Raw genomic sequence first — 19,662 nt, 5'->3', positions numbered from 1 at the left:
TTCCAGTTTGTCAGTGTCCTTCTTGAACTGTGGTGCCCAGAACTGGACACAGTACTCCAGGTGAGGTCTGACCAGAGCAGAATACAGTGGCACTATTACTTCCCTTGATCTAGATGCTATACTCCTATTGATGCAGCCCAGAATTGCATTGGCTTTTTTAGCTGCCGCGTCACACTGTTGGCTCATGTCAAGTTTGTGGTCAACCAAGACTCCTAGATCCTTTTCACATGTACTGCTCTCAAGCCAGGTGTCACCCATCTTGTATTTGTGCCTCTCATTTTTTTTGCCCAAGTGCAATACTTTACATTTCTCCCTGTTAAAATTCATCTTGTTTGTTTTGGCCCAGTTCTCTAATCTGTCAATCTGTCTCCTTTGAGGGAGCCCAGCCACATCTTCCCCAACCCTCTCAAGATGATCAGGGAAATTGGTCCACCACCCAAGGTTTCCATGCCATTCTGAGAGGCCCCGCCTGCCTCCCCATTGGCATAGGTGGCCAGGGAAGGGCCCCCCCAGCACACATACCCCCCCAGCACATATACGCCCCCCAGCACACATACGCCCCCCCAGCACACATACGCCCTGCAGGAAGAGGCAGAAGCAGCAATTCATAACAAAATATACATTATCTCATGATAACTTACAAACTGAACACATATAATATTACAGTGAAATTCGCTGGGTGACAATGGGAAATTGGTCACTTCAATGCATGCTCTTCCACTATGGGTTGACCCTGCCTCCCCTGGCCAAGGCGGTCTCTGCTGGAGCCTCACCCCGAAACAAAATGGGATCCCAGCCACTGCCATCAATTCCAAGGACTCGGTGTTAACGGGCAGAAGTCCGCAGCCAGCCCTGCTCAGCTCCACCAGCCCAGAAGGCAGCACAGTAAGGGTGGCCTGAGAAGCCTCCTGTGTGGGCACCAAGGAGCCAGTCTCTCTCACAGGGGCCCAACTTCCTCCAGCTCCAGGCCCCCCTTGGCGTCTCCCCTAGTGGCCGCTTCTGGCCGCGTAGCGCTGCTTTGCCTCCTGCAAGAAGTTCTGGAAGGCGGGTTCTTCGCAGCGTTCCTCCGTCACTAAGGCAGGGGACAAAAAAGCCCCTGGGTGAAGTGGGTCCCAGAACACCACCAAGGGGGAAGACCATCCCGGAGGGAACATCCCCGGCCAACCACAATGGACTTCAAGCGAGCTTGCTACATCAAGGCCAACAAACCAGCCACCCTGAAACGGACTGCAGGCATTTTGGAGGATGCCCCCCTCCCCCCACCGGCCTCTTGATTTGCCTTCCCCCCTCCCCCCCCCCAAACCAGTGACCTTTCCCAGTCTCCAGAGCCCGCCTTACCTTCGTGGTCAATGTCATCAGTGTCACTCTCTTGGCCTTCCTCCAGCTCCTCTTCCCCCTCCAAAGTTCCTCGGGTCAGAATCAGTGCCGAGGGACCCGCTGCGGATTCTGCTATGGAGCCTGGAGACAAAAGCCAAGTGGCTGCCAAGCCTGTCCTGGCCCCAGACTGTGCCCCCCTACCGCCTGCCAGGGGCCCACCTCTGCCGCTCCTGCCCCCACCACAAGGCAATGGGCAAAGCTCTGTGCCAGGAAGACCCCCATCCTGCGTGCTCAAGAGGGGCTGCGCAGCCATGGCAGGCAGGCAGAAGTCACAGGCATAAACAGGGAGAGGCTGGCTGGGAATCCAGGGAGGAGGAGACAGCAGCAGCAGCCTAATCCAACAGGTGCAGCATGGGGCTCCCCAGCTGATCAGCTGAGGAAAGCAGTCAGCCAGGGTACAGACCCTGCCCACACCCACTCTGCCTCCCCAGAGCAATGGCTCAAGGGATGGGGGAAAGGTTGGCACTGCCAGCAGCCTCCTCCCTGCTTGAAGGCAAGAGCCAGCGTGTCCCCCGGTTGTGGCCCCCAAGCAGCCTCTCTAGCCTCCAGGGCCAGCCTCCCCGCAAGGCCTCTGCAGCCCCACCCACTTGGCCTTGACTCACTTGAGGCTGCCGCACTGCTCTCCATCGCAAGGGGGCCCAGGTCCCTCTGCAGACGCTGCAGCTGCTCCTGCTGCCGCTGGCTCTCCACCTGCTCCTGCAAGCAAGGAAAGGGAAGCAAGCAATTCCTGCTGGTCCTCCAGCACATGCGGGTCCCTGCCTGCCTGCCTTCTGCAGCAGAGCTCCAGTTGGCCCCCGTGGGGCTCCAGCCTGCCGCCTCCCAGCATGACCTGGTGGTGCCCAGAGTGCACCTGCGCAGCTCCTGAAGCAACTGCTGCCGCCACCCACAGCAAAGCTGGTGAGAAGTCAGAGCCCTGCAAGGCCAACAGCAGCTCTGAGTTCTTCAGGTCAGAAGCTGTCTATAAACAGAGACAATAGCAGCCACAGGGATCATGAGCGTGTCCTTCAGAGCCGAGAGAGAGTGGAAGGAGAAACCACTCAGGACTCCAGTTTCTAGAAAGATGTACATTTATGTGCACACATGTACAGAAGGCAGCACACTAAACCCTGAGCACCAATGGCTGCTTTGAGTTCTTCTGGCAAGGAAGCAGAAGCCTCCTCTGGCCACTTGGGAAGGCAATTGGGAGCCCCCAACATGCTGGCAGGAGGTGCTCCCTGACCTCCTCTCCTCCCTCCATCTGGTGAGATGGAAGTGCCCACCTTGAGGCCAAAGGAGGACTTACACAAGCAGAAGGAGCTTCTCCACCCACATTGTCCAGCCTGGACACTGAGGTCCTTCTCAGTCGTGGCGCCCACCCTGTGGAATGCCCTCCCGCTAGATGTCAAGGAGATGAAGAACTACTTTAGAAGACATGTTTTTGGGAAGTTTTTAACGTTTGAGGTTTTGTTGTGTTTTTAATATTTTGATGGGAACTGTCTAGAGAGGCTGGGTCAACCCAGTCAGATGGGTGGGGTACACATAATAAAATGATGATGATGATGTGTGGGGAGCCTTTCTGACTGACTGGGGGCAGGGGAAGCACAAACAGAGGGCAGAGCAACAACACGCCAAGTGCATCTGGAGACAGACTCACCATTTTCTTCCTTAGGCGCTCATACTCTGGGCGGTATTCTCTGGAGGGAGAAATGGGTTTCAGCTGTTTATTCTTGGGCACCACAGCCTCACTCCAAGGCAACCATTGTAGAGACCAGGAGGGCCCCTTGCAGCAAGGAGCACAACCCAGACCTCCCGTCACTGACCCAAGGGCAGGGCTGGAACGGGCAGGGGAAGAGACTTCCCCCGGGGCTTCATGTCTCCCCATAGAGCAGCAGAGGGGATCCTGCCCCCTGTTCGGGTCACCCTATGCTGCATCTAGAGGGATCCCCAAATGGATTTGCAGGAAGCCTTGGAGTTAATGCAAACTCATCTGGGCCATTGTTCTGGGATGCAGCACAGCAGGATGGTAGAAACCTCACAAGTCAAGAGAGTTTTTGGGAGGTGGCCTGACAGAGAAGGGGAGAGAAAGGCTCCCTCTCATCCCTCTCTTGTAATGCTGCAACTTGGGGGCATCCAATGAAGCTGCAAGTCAGAAGACTCGGAAGGACTTCCTGACACAGCATACAGTTCAACTCTGGAACTCCCTCCTGCAGAAGGCAGTGATGGCCCCCAATTTGAATGGCTTTAGAAGAGAATTAGGACAATGCATCTTCTCCTTCCACAAGCAGAGGGAGGATGCCTCTAGATGCCAGTTGCTGAGAAAAGCAGGTGTGCCGAGGGCTCCTGTTGGCCTCTGGATCAGCTTCCAGGCATCTGGTTGGCCACTGTGAGAACTGGCCACTGGACTAGGTGGGCCCCCTTACACAAGGGGACTCTCTCACCTCTCATACTCATCGACAGCCTTGGAGAGGAGTTCAAAAAATTCATCCAGCCCTGTCCCCTGGACAGCAGAAACACCAACCACCTGCAAGGGAAAGTCCTTTGTTTCAAACAGGGTTTGTGCGGAGCGTGGGAACTGAGTGCAGGAGACAGGCGTGCAAACACCTTCCTCTGCTCCAGTGGAGCATCAGCACCAGAACATTGCCTAGCCCCCTCCCCGAGGGACAGGAGCGAGGGGCACAAGCTCCTTTTCCAGAAGAGGTGGCACAAGGCCATCTAGCGGGGGGGACGGGACCTGAACTCTCAGGCCTCCCTGGACCAAGTCCTTCAAGCATCCACAATAGCCTGTCCAGATGTAACAGCACAGGGTATCTGGGATACTCAGGGTTTGGGGGGCGAGTTGCAGAGGAAGGTACCCCTCCCTCCTTGGAGCTGCTTCCCTGAAAGTTGGACAGAGTGAAGGTGGGAAACAAATGCCAACTTCATGCAATTTCAGGAGCGTGCCTGCAAAAAGGTCTCATTCACCACCCACACCTGGATGGGGGTGGGGGGTGGGGAACCGTGCCCACCTTGAGCGAGTGGTAGAACTCGTCCAGCACCAGGCTGAGGGAGCGAGTCAAGTTGCTGACATAGGTGGTCTCCTGGCTGAGGGCGTCCTGGAAGGCTTCAAAGTCTTGCATCCACTCCACAGCAAAGCTGTGGTCGATGATGTCTGTCTGCGTCAGGAAGGCAGAGAGTGAGGGAGGGTGGCAGGGGGCACAGGTGGGCAGCTGCTCCGCAATGCCACTTCTGGGGCAAGGACCACAGGCCCCACACCATGATGGCTGCTTCTCTTCAGCCATGGCACGCCAGGCCAAGAGGCAGCGGCAGCTCCTCCTGCCTCCCCCCACCATGAGACAAAGACCAGCTAAACAAGTGAAGGCTGTGGTCACACCCAGAGTGCAAGCTCCACCCTGGAAAGACGCAACTGAACAGCAAAGTTTCATCAGCAAAGGGGACAGCAGCCCTTCAAGGCACCTGAAGAGCCTTCCATGCCTGCTCGCCCACCCCTGATCCTAGCAACCTTCCATTCTTTATGGGGGTCAAGCTTCCTTCCTTCCTCTCTGGAAGTGGCAGGCTCTGCTCCAAGAAAGCATCTTTCTGCTGGCTGAACATTCCTTTCGTCACCCTCTTATTTGCCGCCCTCAACCCAAACACTGCCAAAACAGCTTCTGCTCTCAGAAGTACTTCTGTGCAGCTGTTTGCATTATCTGCATTTCTGTTCGACTGATCACTTTAGGACAGGAGTGGCCACAACAGCACACCCTGCATGACCATGTAAGGCTTCCTGCAGAAACTCCCACCCAACTCAGCTCTTTTCCCTGTCAGTGTATTGGGCCATGGAATTCTCCTGACTAGCATTTCTCTGAGCATATTAAAATCAACTTCCTTAAATGCGGTAAATCTCTTTAGCTACACCCCCTTAAGCTTTCCGTAGCAGCCTGAATTCCAGCACACCCTGCATGACCACTGTCTGCTGTCATTCCTGCCCCAAGTTCCCACTGCTTTAAAGCCACTGAACAATTTTCCCCTATGTCGTTGTTGTTTAGTCGTGTCCGACTCTTCGTGACCCCATGGACCAGAGCACGCCAGGCACTTCTGTCTTCCACTGATTCCCCCCGCCCCCCATAGGCTGGACTAATTGCCGAAGTCAGTCAATCTCCTCATCTCTTCCTCCACCTTTTGAAAACACAAGTTGTCCACAAGGCAGGCCAGGATTTGGGTGGGGGAATCCATGCTCTGTGGAGTACGTCTCCCAAAAGATCCCAGGGTGTGCTGAAGTTCCCCAAAACTACCAGTTCCTGCTTCCCTGAAGCATATGTAACTTGTTTCAGGAAAGCATCATTCAGATGGTCTTCTTGGTTCAAGTCTTAGACGGGATCAGGGCATTCCACTCACCTTGTTCATGGCCACAATAAAAGGGAGCTTCGTCTTGTACAGGATACTGAGAAGAAAACAAGAACAGCATGATCAGGGATGCAGAGATTGCCACTTTCGATCTGGGGTTGCCACAAAGACATTTCGCTTAGAAACTCATGACTGAAAGAGCAGGCAGTTTGTGTGCTTTTCTAGAGAAGGCCTAAGAGCAGCAGAGGCAGCTTCTTGCTCAAGGTTCAAGGAAGAAGCCAAGAAGCCACCAGAAGAGGGGCTAACAATTCCACCTCCCAGGAATGAGGGAGTCGTCTCTGAGCTTTCTTAGCAGCTACTGAGAGAACAACCCTGTTCCCAAACAAAGAACAATCAGAGAGATGCTCTCCAATAATGGGGAAGCCATTATTAATTGCATAACAGATAAATAACACTACGGAGAGAATCCTCCTCTTACCTGCAGGCGTAAAGCATGTTGGACATGAACGTGACAGGGCTGGTGCTGCGTGACGTGTCCATCACATAAACCACCACGGATGGGAAGGAGGAAGCCTAAATGGGTACATCAAAGGGGGGGGGAGCATTAGCCCAACAGGGCAACCCGCTCCCAGGCACCTCCTGCAAAGGAGGCCAGCTGAGCAGAAGGTACTCACCAGAGCTTCAGTGATGATGGTGCCGGAAGCAGACCAGGTGAACACCTCAATCTGCCCAGGAGTGTCAATCAGGACGTACCTGCAAGGGGAAGAATTTGCTCTCTCTCTCTCTCACACAAGCAACATTCAAATCACTTTCTCCAAAACAAGCTCACCCACTTATCAGCTAACACCTGGAAGATGGGGTTTAATCGTGCACTGGTTGAAACAATCCTGTTCTCATCAGGGAACAGGATCCCACAGCCCAGGCAGCAAAATTTAATCTTCACTCATCAGCTCCTGAGTGGAGATTAAAGATCAGAGTGAGATCAGCACAAAATTGGAGTCTTAAGAGGAATGGGGGAGGAGAACACTCACAAAGTCTTCTGCAAGTCTCTTCTCTTTTAAACTCCCGATTTTTTTCTTTAATTGTTTTGGAATTATTTTCACTTCTAAGATTAATTATGGTTTGCCTTGAATGCCTCACACTAAGTCAGAAAAGTGGAACGACCATCTTGAATACATGCACAATAATGTGACACAGTTCACCCCTTTGTTCTGCTGAAGGTGAGGCTGCATACGCACCTCCCGACAAGAGGAACTTCCATCACCCCCCTCCCCAGGGGACAGCAGGCTTCCCACTGACTCACTGAGATGCTGCCTGTCGTTTCTCAATGAACTTCATCACCTAGTCAGAAAGAGAAAGATGATTTATAGGTAGAAACAGGGAATTAGAGTTTTCAGTTAAGTTCAAAAAACCATGATATCATCAGCATCAGAAGTACAGAATTACCATTAAGTGATTAAATTGTTAACTGGGATATAAACAACAACAACTACAAATTATCAACAACAACAACAAATTTATTTGTACCCCACCTTCCCCGGCTGGAGCTGGGCAGCTAACATCATAAAACTAAGACAGTATACAAAGAACATAAGAACAAGCAATCTATTAATTAAAATACACCTTAAAATTAGTTCAGATACAAATTTGCTCTGAGTCTTAGTATTGATAATAATATGCGGCCCTCTGATGTGGTCCAGAATGTCAAATGCTCATCATTGCTGGCAAATTCTCCAAGAGAGGATGTTTGGCACCTACAAACTCAAGCTAAATGCAGTACCATTCAGTGAAATTCACCAGAAATTACGTACCTGGTCAAATCTTGTCGCAAAAAGGTTCAGAGAAGTCACAATACCGCCGTTGGGGCCCAGCCCATACCTGGTGCACATTCAGGAAAGGTTGGTAGAAATCTGAAAGTCACCTCTAACAGCGTATTCCCTTCCCCTTCCTTTACCTCAGATAGAGACTCAGGCCATTTAAAGCAAAGGTGTCACATAAAACCACATTTGTAGAGATCGCCAACGTCAGCAGCAACAGCTCAAGAGACACACTGGCAATTTCACCAGATGCACAAACATCATGCTCAGCCTTACTACATCCTTTCAACATTGGTTTTCTCCACCCATTGCAGTGTGCAAAGTCCAGCAATCGCCCTCCACGCCAGGGGTAGACAACCTAAGGCCCGGGGGCCGGATGTGGCCCAAGCACCTTATCAATCCGGCCCACGGACGGTCCAGGAATCAGCGTGTTTTTACATGAGTAGAATGTGTCCTTTTATTTAAAGTGTCTCTCTGGGTTATTTGTGGGGCATAGGAATTTCCCCCCTTCAAAATATAGTCCGCCCCCCAAGGTCTGAGGGACAGTGGACCGGCCCCCTGTGTCTCCCAGTCACTCCTCCCCCGCTTTGCCCCCTGCCCGGGTAAGGATACTGCTTCATGACCTCCTTGTACTTCACGGTGTCTCGTATGTCTTTGGGAAAAAGGAGAGGGAGAGAAATGAAGCCCCCCGACCAGGCAGAGGCCAGTCCCGCCGCCGCCCCTCCAGCATAGCTGTCAAGTGTCCCTTATTTGAAGGGACAATCCCTTATTCCAGCGCCATGTCCTGCTGCTGTCCCTTAAATTTCAAAGGAAGCAGCTCCTCTCCCTCCCTCCCTGCCGGCCAGGGAGGATGGAGGCTCCAACTGTGTTGCTCACCTAATAAGAAGTATAAGAACGACTGGGGGGTGGAGCTTGCATGCCTTGTGTGTGGCTAGTTAATGCAAACTGAGGAGGTTTTTGAATGCTGGATGCCATTTTGTTGCACGTGCTGCTGCAAACTTTGCAGTGCAAAGCCAGACCGGGGAGCCATCTTAAGTTGAGGCTGCATAGGCCTTGTGGTGCATGTGATTCAGATTCTATTCAGTTGAACCTCTGGTTACAAAGTTGGTTGGGCAGTGTTCTCGAAGCTACCAGCATGAGTTTGACCAGACTGCAGGAGGACAGGAAGACTGGAGTGCCTGGAACAGGTGAGGCTGCAGGTTCCTTCTTTTGGCTGCTGGTCCCTTATTTTCAAGGCTGCTGGCCCCTTATTTTCAAATCTGTAAGTTGACAGCTATGCCCCCCGGCCCCGCCACTCACCGATGTTGGCCGGGAAGGGCAGCTCGTGCACGGCGGGGTCCAGGTTGATGACGTAGGGCGGGCAGCCCCGGCTGTGCAGGTGGGCCGTCAGCCGCTGCGGGAGGAGAGAAGCGCCGTCAAGCCCGAGGGGAGCCCCGCCCGCCCGCCCGGCCCTCCCTTCCGCCGGGCTCGCTCTCCGGAGCGCCGCTCACCTGCACCAGCGCCGTCTTGCCCGAGCCGGCCATGCCCAGCACCAGCACGCAGACCGGCGGGGGCCCCTCGGCCGAGCTCGCCGCCGCAGCCGCCGCCATGTCGCCTCGCGGTCGCCAGCCCGCTTCCGCTTCCGGCCAGGGGCGGGTCTTCCTGCCAGGGGCGGAGCAAGAGGCCCCGCCGGGGCGCCCATAGGGCCTCTCTTGGCCACAGAGCTAGGAAAGGTGGAGCAGTCCTCAGGTCGGGACAGCGGGACCTCTCGTTCCAAGTGGGCTGCGTTTGCTCCCCTCTTCCCTTTTCGTCTCTCTGCATTCTTTTCTCTGCTGTTTTGACCATAGAGGTGCCATAGAGAGGCAGAGCGGCCGCCCCGCTCCACAGTCATAGAGCGCAATGTGAGTCCTCCCGGGCGGCGGTAATGACGTCACGAGGGGACGGCGAGGAGGGGCCGTTCCCCGGTGAGGCGCCTGGTCCCCGCCTCCTCCGTAACCTTGGCAACGCGGGGCGGGGGGCGGGGGCGGGAGCAGCAGCTCCTCCCCCGCGGAACTCCCGGAGGGGAGGGGCGGAATGACGGAGGCCGTCGGGTTGGGCGGGGCGCCGGGGGTGGCGAAAGCGTCCTTAACCCTTCCTGTGCCGGCGCGGCCTCCTCCCTTCCTCGGGCGGCGCCAGGAGCCTCGCAGAGGTCGGTCTCGGAGGGGGGCAGGGGAGGCGCCGTGGCCTCGTCCCGGGGACCCCGCCGCCGCCGCCGCCTGGGCGAAGAGGAGCCCCGCCAGAGCCGAGATCGGAGCCTGCCCGCCTAGCATGGATCCATTCCCAGCCCCGTTCCCCGGCTGGAGATGAAGGGGGCGAAGCCCACCGCCGGCCAGACCCTTGCCCGGGAGGAGGGGGCGGGGGAAGGTGAGGAGGGGGCGCGGGGTGCCGGGGATCGCCCCTGTCTCGCGGCCGCACTCTGGAGCCTGGCACCTTCCTTCTCCGGAGAAGCCCAGAGGCATAGTTTGAATGAGAGAATGGAAGAGGTGGAAGGGACTGCCAAGGGTCATGCAGGCCAACCCCCTGCCATGCAGACATCAGCCTGCCATAAGCTCAGAGTGTACCGGGGGACGTTCAGGTACAACCTCAGCCCCCTTCTCTATAAGCCTGAAAGCGTCTTAAACCAGCACCCTTCCCTCCAACCGGGAGCTCATCTCGCTTTACTAGCCGAGGGAGCCAACGTTTGTCCGCAGACAGTTTTACCAGGTTATGTGGCCAGCAGGACTAAGCCGCTTCTGGCGAAACCAGAGCAGCTAATGGAAACGCTGTTTACCTTCCCGCCGGAGTGGTTCCTATTCATCTACTTGCACTTTGACGTGCTTTTGAACTGCTAGGTTGGCAGGAGCAGGGACCGAGCAACGGGCGCTCACCCCTTTGCGGGGATTCGAACCAACGACCTTCTGATCAGCAAGCCCTAGGCTCAGTGGTTTAGATCACAGTGCCACCCGCGTCCCTTATTCTTCGATAGGAGCTATTAATTTGCATGTCACTCCAGGACACAAAGGCAGAGAGCATAAGGAATCACAGGATGCAGCTTCTCACTGCCAATCCCAGGCCTGTCAGGTCCATTCAGAGGCTGCTCATGGGAAATGCTGACTTCAAGTGAATTGGGTCCCATCTAAAGATAGGAAGTTTGGTTAAAAAGGCTTCTGCTGGCTGAGTCTCTTAATGACCCTTTTCCGATAACCTTTCATGATAACCTTGAAATCCTCTTGGGAGCCTAGGAAGCTGCCTTTCACTGAGCCAAACCATCAGGTCCTTCTAGCTCAGCGCTGCCTGCACTGCAGTGGCTTCTCCAGGGTTTGGGGCACGGATCCTCTTCCTGGAGATCTCACTGGGGACTGAACCTGTGAACTCCTGCCCTCAATAGTGCTGGTCTCTCAAGAACTAGAATCTCCTGGCACTTTTTATGTGATTTGGCATTCCTTTATGAGATATACAGCAGAACTACTCCTACTACTGTACGTGCCTATCTTGTAGTTTTGTTTTCACCTTTTGATTTTCAACTGTTATAATTCTCTCTCTTCTACAATAACAATAACTAAAGAAGTGTGCATGCACACAAAAGCTCATACCAATAACTAACTTAGTTGGTCTCTAAGGTGCTACTGGAAGGGATTATTTTTATTTTGTTTCAATAACAATAACATTTATACCCCATCTGTCAGAGCTGCCTCAAGGTCCCAGCTCACAGAGGACCAACGCTAGGCTGTCATAATGTACAAAAGTCTTTATTGAAGTTCAATTTCCATTTCAAAGCCGCAGCGCGCAGCCCTACATCTTAAACCCTAGATCGGCGAAGTCCCGTCTGAATCTCCTCCCCTATGACACCAGTTTAAGATCCTAGCCCTGCTCCACCTTTTCCGCTGCTCTCTTCTCCTCTGGGTCCTCCTGCCCGCTGGGGCATTCCCCTTTCTGGACTCCTCTGACGCTGAGTCGCTTAGCTCCTCCCCCTGCCTCCGGCGGGCTTTAGGACCCGGTTCCCAATCCTCATTCTCTGCTGTCCCACGCTCCTGTACATTTGAACTTGCCTCTCGCGCCAACCCAGTGACCTTCCTCCTGACCGTTACACTACTTCTGTCACTGCTTCCCTCTTCCGGGATACTGGCCGGATCTGACCTCCCCTCCGTTGTCTGACTCTCCGATGGAGGCGTGGTCAGCCCTGACTCCTCTCCTCTCCCTGCTGGGGGAGACGCTACTCCCGCTACCTGTGACTCTTCCCCCCCACTATGCTCTGGTGGGGAAGCTGGTCCTGATTTCCAACTGCTGCTCTGGGAGTCCCCGCTGGCCCCTTGCTTCTGGGGTGTCCCCCTTGGGACCCCCCTTGCCCTGGCCACCGGCGCCCCCTTCTGTGAATCTTCCGATTCGCTGGAGAGGCTCATGGAATCTCTCGGGCCACTGTCATCTTCTCCTACGCTGCCCTCAGATTCTTCCCCTTCGCTCTCCATCTCCCCTCTTCCCTGTGCTTCTGCTCCTGAACCCCTGACACCATCCATCTGGCTGGGTTTCCCCAGCCACTCTGGGTGGCTCCCAACAGAATATTAAAAACACGATAAGACATCAAACATTAAAAACTTCCCTAAACAGGTCTGCCTTCAGATGTCTTCTAAAAGTCTATGCATTCTATACAACAGGGACGTCCAACTTCCAAGAGGCTGCGATCTCAAGATCGACCAGTAGATCGCAATTGACTTGTTGTACGTGCTTGCTGTACATTATAGAATGAAATAATAATACAGTCCTTTACAGTCCTATGATCGTACAGTCTACAAACAGTCCTGTTAACGAACTATTCAAGCAACAAACTCCGCAAAACCGGAAGTAGGTGTTCCGGTTAGCAAACTTTGCCCTGGAAGCCGAACAGTGGAAGGGCCCCGGTGGTGGGTGGCCTCAGTAGGGAAAGCGCACCTCAGTTCAAGAGCGCTTTCAGCTTAAGAACGGACTTCCGGAATGAATTAAGTTCATAGACCGAGGTACCACTGTAATAACCCCCCCCCAAAAAAAAACCCCACACTTGTCTCAGTCTCTCTTCTCCTCTTAGCTGGGGATTCCCTTTCCAAGACAAAGCACAAGCAGGAAAACAAAGATGCAGGCGATGACAAGGATCTCCCCAAAAAGAAGCAGAAATCTGGTGAGTGGATTCTACTTTGGTTCCTTTCTCTGGGCCCCTGCATGCTCCTGGCTTTCCTGCAAGGAGCGGGGCTGGAGACCCCCTGCCCCCCTACTCAGCTCAGTTCCTCCTGATGTGAGGGGGCTGCCCATCCCTGTCCCTTTGCACTCTACACTTTGAGCTTTGCTGCTCCCAAGTGATGGGAGCCCCTCGTGATCTATTCATTTTCCTGTGTTGGAGGTTGAGCCCATATTGGGGCGGTCACTTCCCTTGGCCTCCCTCTCCCCAAGGTTGTTGGTGGGGTGTTCTGGGTTGTGGTGGAGGGTAGATGGTCCTGGCTGCAGAGGCAAACCTTCACTGCTGTTTTTCCTTGTCCCAGGGAAATGGCAGCAGATGGGGAGACAGCCTCATCTCAAGCCCAAAAGTGGCCATAGAAAAAGAGACACACCGGTATATGCAGCAGGTAAAATAGGACCCCGACATCGCAGCTCCTTGGTGAGGACAGAAGCCAAGAAACCAGGGCCATCGTCCTCTGGACCCCAAGACCTCTGGCAAAGGGGCGGGGCCTCTTGTCTGCCCTCCCTGTGTGCAGCCAGGAATGGCGCATAGCTGAAGAAGCAGCATTACTGGGGGGGGGGGGGGTGATGCAGAAAACTAGTAAGCATGACTGTGTCCCTAAACATAGAAAGAAGAGCCCTGCAGCAGGTGGGCCAGCCCAAGATGCCCCAGTGGGATGCCCACAGGCCAGGTGAGAGGGCTGCCCCACTCAGGACCAGCCAGGAACCTTAAGATGCTGAGTCAGCACCTTCTTCTGCTCCACCAGGCAGCCTGGAAGAGCACTGGCAGCTGGAGATCCTGAGCAGAGGCCGCGTCACTTGTCCCACCTGCAGGGCTGTTGTGAGGAAGACGGTGGAAGGGCTGAAGAAGCACATGAGCAACTGCCAGCGTGTGAGCAGACGGGGGGGATGGGACCTTATCCTAGGCAATCCCTGGGGATCCTTCCAACCCTGCAACTCCCTCTCAAGCCATGGGGCGTAACAGTGTCATAAGAAACCTGCTGCACCAGGCCAAGGGAGGCCACCTCGTCCTGCTTCCTGTCTCCCACATCAGCCAGCCAGTCACTCCTGGAAAACCCCCAGCAGCAGCCCCCCCCCACTAACCCCCAGCCTGCCAGCAGCTCCTGCTCAGAGGTGAACCATTTCACCCTGGAGTTCAAGGGGATCCTGCCAGCCCCTCTTCTCCCCCACAGCCCTTTGGGGTCTCCCATGGCATTGCTTGCATGGTGCTACCCAAACAAGAGTCGTTGTTCTTGGCCATTGAGACTGAGGGTTCAGTGAAGCAGCTTCTGCTCTGCATGTCTGCATGAGGGGGAAGCCCCAAGGGAGCACGCAGGGCCCCCAAATTACTTACTTATTTTGTAAAATTTATTTACGGCTTGTTTGTAAGAAAAATCTCAAAGCAGTTTACAAAAAAAGAACAGTAAAATTATCGCTAAAAATTTAGAACCATAATTTTTAAAATGCAGACATTAAACTCACAGTTGAATAGAGCAGAGCAAGTCAGTTTCCGGGATGGGGGGGGGGACAGACGGACGGACACTTCAGGCCCCAAACTCCAGGAGCAAGGACTAATGGGAGATGTTCCCACAGCCCGTGCTGGTGGCTACTGCTGACATGTGCAATGCCTTGTGGTCTTCCTAGGAGATGCTCACATGCCACCACTGTGGGAAGCAGCTGCGGTCTCTGGCAGGAATGAAGTACCACATCATGGCAGACCACAACAGCCTGGTAAGTAGATGCTGGGCACCCACAAGAATGCGTCTGGCTCCCCGGATGCCTCAGGCAGATGCTTCAGTCCCTGGAAGCCCAGCCTGCTGCCTGCCTGTATATCCATCCCCTCTGGGCCTTTTTCAGGGCCCTCTGGGGAGCCTCTGGCCTGACCCAGCCTGCCTTGACTCCCGACATGGCGACAGTTCAGCCCCAGCAAGTCTTCCTGGGCCTTTGGCCTTTGGCCACCTGCAGACACAGAATCATAGAGCTGGAAGAGATACCCAAGGGTCATCTAGCCCAACCCCTGCAACACAGGAATCACAACTGCATCATTCCGGACAGGGGGCCACCTCTGATGGAAAATCTCCCAAGGAAGGAGAGTCCACCACCTTCCCAGGGAGCCCGTTTCACTCTCAAACGGCTCTTGCCTCCAGAAAGTTCTTCCTGGGCTTTAGTGGGAATCTCCTTTCTTGCAATCTGAATGCCTCGGTTTGGAGCGTCTCTGGCCAGCCTTTCCCTTCCCTTTTACGCAGCCGGTGGGGACAGAGGCGGCGGCCTGCGATCTGTGCGAGAGAGGGCGTTTGCGGAGGGTGCTGAAGCGGATGGGGAAGCTCAAGTGCCCAAGGCAGGTGAGATGGAGCAGCCTCTGGCCTTCCGGGGAACCAGAGCGGCCTGGGCCAGGCTGGGGCAGGGGCAGGGGCCTCGGACCGCCTCAGGCTCCTCTCGGTGAATGCAGGGCTGACTCGCCACCTTCCAGCTGGTGGTGGAGGGGAGACGCAGAAGCTTCCCCCCCCCCCAAGTTGGCTCCCTCCTTCCTGGGAGCCTGCGCTCCTCTCTGCCCCCCTCTCCTCCCCCAGGGCTGCACAGGCAGCTTTACCAGCGTCCTGGGCTTCCTCTACCACACGCGGAAGTGCGGGAAGGAGGCTGCCGAGCTGGAGCAGATGGCTCTGAAGTGCCAGCACTGCGGCAAAGCCTACCGCTCCAAGGCGGGCCTCGCTTACCACCTGAAGATGGAGCATGGCCCGGTGAGTTGCCAGTGAGGAGCAAAGGGGGCGGGACCTCTCCCCATCTCTGGAGCACTCTGCAGAGGAAGCCCCTGTTCCTGCTGTATTGTTTTTAACACTGATTGGGAGCCGCCCAGAGTGGCTGGGGAAACTCAGCCAGATGGGCGGGGTATAAATAATAAATTATTATTATTATTATTATTCCTGACTGACAGGCAGGTGGAAGAGGGGGCGGGGCAATGCCCAGAGAAGCCACTGCAGGCCCCCTCCTGCTCTTACGGGGCCAGGTATTGTCCCCTGCAGAGAGCCTTTGCTACCGCTTTCTGGCAGTGGCAGGCGTTGGCCAGAACATAAGAACTAAGAGGAGCTTCTAGATCAGGCCGATGCCCACCCAGTCCAGCATCCTGTTCTCACAGTGGCCAGCCAGATGCCTGTGGGAAACCATCAAGCAGGATCTGAGCCCAAGAGCCCTGAGCCGCTCCTGCTGCGCTTTCTGGCCACTGGCCTGCAGAAGCATTGCCGCCTCTTGAGTGGAGGTTAGCCATCAAAAGCCCAGCCCTCCGTAAATCTGTCCATTCCTCTTTTAAAGCCACCCACGTTGGTGGCCATTGCTGCCTCTTGTGGGAGGGAGTTCCACAGTTTGCACTTTTAGTTTTACTGTCCTTTTAGTCTTCGGCTTCATGGAATGTCCACAAACTCCAGCATTGTGAGAGAGGGAGAAAAAAACATTTCTCTACCCACTTTCTCCAGGCTTTGCATAATTTTCCAAACTCATTCCATGTCCCTCTTCCTCGCCTTTTCTCTAAACTGAGAAGTCCCAATTGCTGCAGCCTTTCCTCCTTTTGGTGGCCCTTTCTGAGCATCACTCCCTGTGTCCTTCCTGTCAGGTCTCCTTGCTGGGCCAGGACATCCAGCCGGCCCCCCAGAAGGAGGTGGCAAGCGCAGAGCCCAGCAGTGGAGGCCGCCGTGCTCTGAGGAAGTCTGCCCAGGCAGCCGCCCACCACCTGCAGGAGGCCCTGGCCAAGGAGGCCCTGGCCAAGGAGTGGCCCAGGCGGAAGGTCTGGCAGGACCTGGTTCCTGAGGACCGGAAGGTGCGGCCGTTTCCTCAGAATCCATTTGGCCCTGGGAGCAAGAAGAGTCCTGGCTGACCTCAAGGTTGCTCAGGGGCCAGGATGCAGCAAGGGAGCAGAGTCTTTTGCAATGGGGGGGCCCACATTGTAGAAGCCCCCGCCTCAGGAGGCCTACCCAGCCTGCTCTCTTGCAGCTTGCAGAGGAAATGCCCAAAGCTTTTGGTCAGGTTGATTTTTCTTGTTACTATTGTTGTCATCTATCCATCTCGAGAGACAATGGAGTGCACTTCCAGGGGTGAAGTCAAACTACTGCATTAGCAGCAGTGAAGTGAGCTCCTCAGGGTGCAAGCCTGGGCAGTGTGTCTGGAGGTCCTGGGCTGCCCAGACAACAAGTCCCCCCCCCCCAGCCTCGCTGATGGGGTCCAAAGGAAAGCAGAAGAAGATGCTCAGCAGTAGCTTAGCTTGTTACTACGGGGCTGGGATTTTGTAGTAACAGCTATTTTAAGGCTTGACATTTTCTCTAACACTGGAATGGAGTTGAAGTCTTTTCAAAGTACAGGTGCAAATGGCTGCACTTCCCCCAGGGGCCAGGAACCCGAGAAGCAGAAGAGGCTGGCTGGGCTCTCAAGGAAGGGGGTGTTCCTGGGGCTCAGGAGTCAGGGTGCTTTGCCCCTGGTTAGCTGGGTGCCCCAGTCGGCTAGGGCACGGGGGGGGGGGGCTGCTGTGGGAGTAGCTGAAGGCAGCAGCCCCTGCTCCTCACTCTGCCTTCCAGCTCTGCTCTCTTCTCTTCCTCAGCTGAAATACACCCGCCCAGGACTGCCTGCTGTCAGCCAGGAGGTTCTGAGCAAGTGGAGGGCAGAGATCAAGGCGTGCCGACGGGTCCGCTGCCCAAACCAGGTAACGGGACGGCTGGGCAAAGCTTGGGGGATGCCACCAACTCTCCTGACTGGACAAGGCCAGCAGAGCTCCTTTCACCTTGCCCCCAAACACTTGCAGCGGAGGCTTTGGGGGGCTCTTCCTTGGTGTTCAGCTTCCCATGGAATAATCTGGAGGCCCCTCCCTCTGCCCTTTGGCCTCACAGAGGTACAGAGTGGGGAGAGCCCCCAAGTATCTGAGAGGAGACTAAGAGCTGTTGCTGCCAAGAGCCTCTGGATTTCCCCTCCTGCTTTCAGTCCCCTCCATCTCTGGGGCGTTCCTGGGTGGGGAGGGCCACTGACCGCCCTTTCCTGACACTCGCCTTCCACCACAGGGCTGTGAGTGTGTCTACAGCAGCATCTCGGGCCTGAAGTCCCACCTGGGCAGCTGCACCTTGGTATGTGTCAGCCTCTCCTTAGGGCTGCAGGATGAGTGTGTTTGGGGGGCTTCTGCTGCTTGCCTGCCATTGCCAAACCACCCCTGCACCCCAACTGGCAGATCCCTCCCTCCACAGGGATGAGACACTTGCGCTTAAAATTGGGGGGGGGGAGACTCTCCTCCTTCCGCTTTCCCCCTCCTCCCCCCCCTGCTGTCTTCCTCAAGTTCTTGCTGCCAGAGATTCTAGGGCACATTTCCGCCTCACTGCAGGGGGAGTTTGTGGCTGGGAGATACCGGTGCCTGCTGTGTGAGAAGGAGTTTGTGTCCGAGAGCGGAGTCAAGTACCACATCAACACTGTGCATGCGCAGGTGAGGAGCAAGGGGGTTGCGGGAGTGCGCATGGACCCAATCCAATGCCACAGACCCTTCCGCTGCGCCCGCGCCCTCACCGGGGTCTGTGGCCATTGGCCTGGCTGAGCTTGTGCCGGCGCTCCCCCTTCCTCTTGCTCCCACCTCCCGCCTCCTGCCTCTCCCCACCCCCAGGACTGGTTTGCCGTTGGCACACACACCGCCAAGAGCTTCAAGAAGCTGCTGAAGCAGCAGCCGGAGGAGGCGGAGCAGAAGAGTGCGCCCAGGAAGCCTCCGCCCAGCGGGAGCCGCAAGAAGAGGCCACAGACTGCTGCCTTCCCCAAGAAGGCCACACCCAGGCAGGAGGCAGCGGGGGAGCCGGGGCAGCAGCACCCTCTCAAGGCCAGCTGCCCCCAGGAGGAGGAGGAGGATGGCCCTCCCCCTCTGAAGCTCAGCCACAGGAGAGGGAGTAGCGGTCCCCCTCTGGTCTCTCAGGGTGGGGGGGATTCATAGAAAGGAAGGGGATCCTCTGGCCACACCCCTCCTTGCATCCTGCCCTCCAGTGGCCTTGGCCTCAGGTGGCCTTGGCTGCTCAATTGACTGACTGGGGAAGGAGCCCCACTCCTCTCCCCAATGCTCAGCAGGGTTTACTTCTGAGGAGGCACATCAAGGACTCTGGTCCTCCCCAGGTGAGGCTACACTCTCCAGGTGAGGAGCCACCAGAGGTGGGACTTCTTTCCTGGCCTCCGTTGGGCAGGGGGTGAGCTGTGCCCCAACCCCCGGGAGTAAACTGGGCACTGCAGACGGAGCGTTGCTGAAAATATTATGATAGCCAAACATTCACGCATTCCAAGGTAATTTTTACATTAAATTAGTGTATCATTAGTGTACATTAAATTAGTTATCAAAAACCAAAATTAGCTACATGAAATTACTAAAATTGTGAATTGTGAAATTACTAAAATTGTGAATAAAAGTTTTATATAATCCTCTGGGTAATTTGGATTTGTTTAATAACATAAATCAGAACAGCATATTGAATTGTAAGAAGTTTGCTGGTTTTCCTGGGTAGTATTACACCCAGGTGTAACAATACATGAATTCCAGATTGTATGTCACATCTTATAGATAGATTTGTACATAAGATTGATGGATTTTCTTCTGTACCCATTTCTGAGTGTTGAGTTTTCAAAAAACTGGGGGTGCCCCTCCCGTGTCTTCTGGCGCATCAAGGCCCCCTTCTGTCCTGCTGTTCCCGAGGACCCTCAGTCAGGAGAGGCAGGTGCCAGGCTGACCTCACAATGTGTTGCTGTAGCGACAAGATAAACGGAACTGCAGGAGGAGGAGGTGGTGGTGTCACTTGGTCCAAGCTGGATTGCCTGGGAGAGTAGCTGGTGCGTTGGTGACAAACGCTGCTGGCCTGGCTCTCTGAGCACCAGCCCTTCAGAGGGGTGGAAAGGGGTCCATAGGGCAGGCCTCCTTTCAGTGCCTCTGGAGCCAAACCATCAACTCCCTGCAATAGAGGCATCTCCTGTGCCAAACCAAGAGAGGTGTTGA

The 19,662-nt window shown here is 55.1% G+C and overlaps 2 protein-coding genes across 2 annotated transcripts; one reads left to right on the top strand and one right to left on the bottom strand.

Moving 5' to 3' along the window:
• Positions 1–604: 604 nt before the first annotated feature.
• Positions 605–9,119, bottom strand: GPN1 (GPN-loop GTPase 1). Its single transcript, XM_079971151.1, has 14 exons — positions 8,987–9,119; positions 8,796–8,889; positions 8,109–8,148; positions 7,491–7,557; positions 6,983–7,020; positions 6,354–6,432; positions 6,158–6,252; positions 5,731–5,776; positions 4,362–4,508; positions 3,795–3,877; positions 3,011–3,050; positions 1,980–2,073; positions 1,339–1,458; positions 605–1,072 (listed from the first exon to the last, which is right to left on the bottom strand). The coding sequence occupies exons 1-14, from the start codon at positions 9,083–9,085 to the stop codon at positions 987–989; spliced, it is 1,128 nt and encodes a 375-aa protein (XP_079827277.1). The 5' UTR covers positions 9,086–9,119; the 3' UTR covers positions 605–986.
• A 2,883-nt stretch (positions 9,120–12,002) lies between these two features.
• Positions 12,003–18,981, top strand: ZNF512 (zinc finger protein 512). The gene is given in 13 exon segments (XM_079971152.1): positions 12,003–12,173; positions 12,176–12,208; positions 12,553–12,642; positions 13,001–13,084; positions 13,445–13,569; positions 14,322–14,408; positions 14,924–15,019; positions 15,248–15,415; positions 16,282–16,485; positions 17,260–17,361; positions 17,714–17,776; positions 18,028–18,126; positions 18,301–18,981. Coding segments are annotated over 13 exon segments (1,515 nt in total). The 5' UTR covers positions 12,003–12,127; the 3' UTR covers positions 18,619–18,981.
• The last annotated feature ends 681 nt before the right edge of the window (positions 18,982–19,662 follow it).

The sequence above is a fragment of the Podarcis cretensis genome (assembly GCF_951804945.1).
Source record: "Podarcis cretensis genome assembly, chromosome: 3".
Lineage (NCBI taxonomy): Eukaryota > Metazoa > Chordata > Lepidosauria > Squamata > Lacertidae > Podarcis > Podarcis cretensis.
Note: the sequence above shows the minus strand (reverse complement) of the source record. Positions and strands in the feature narration are given on the sequence as shown.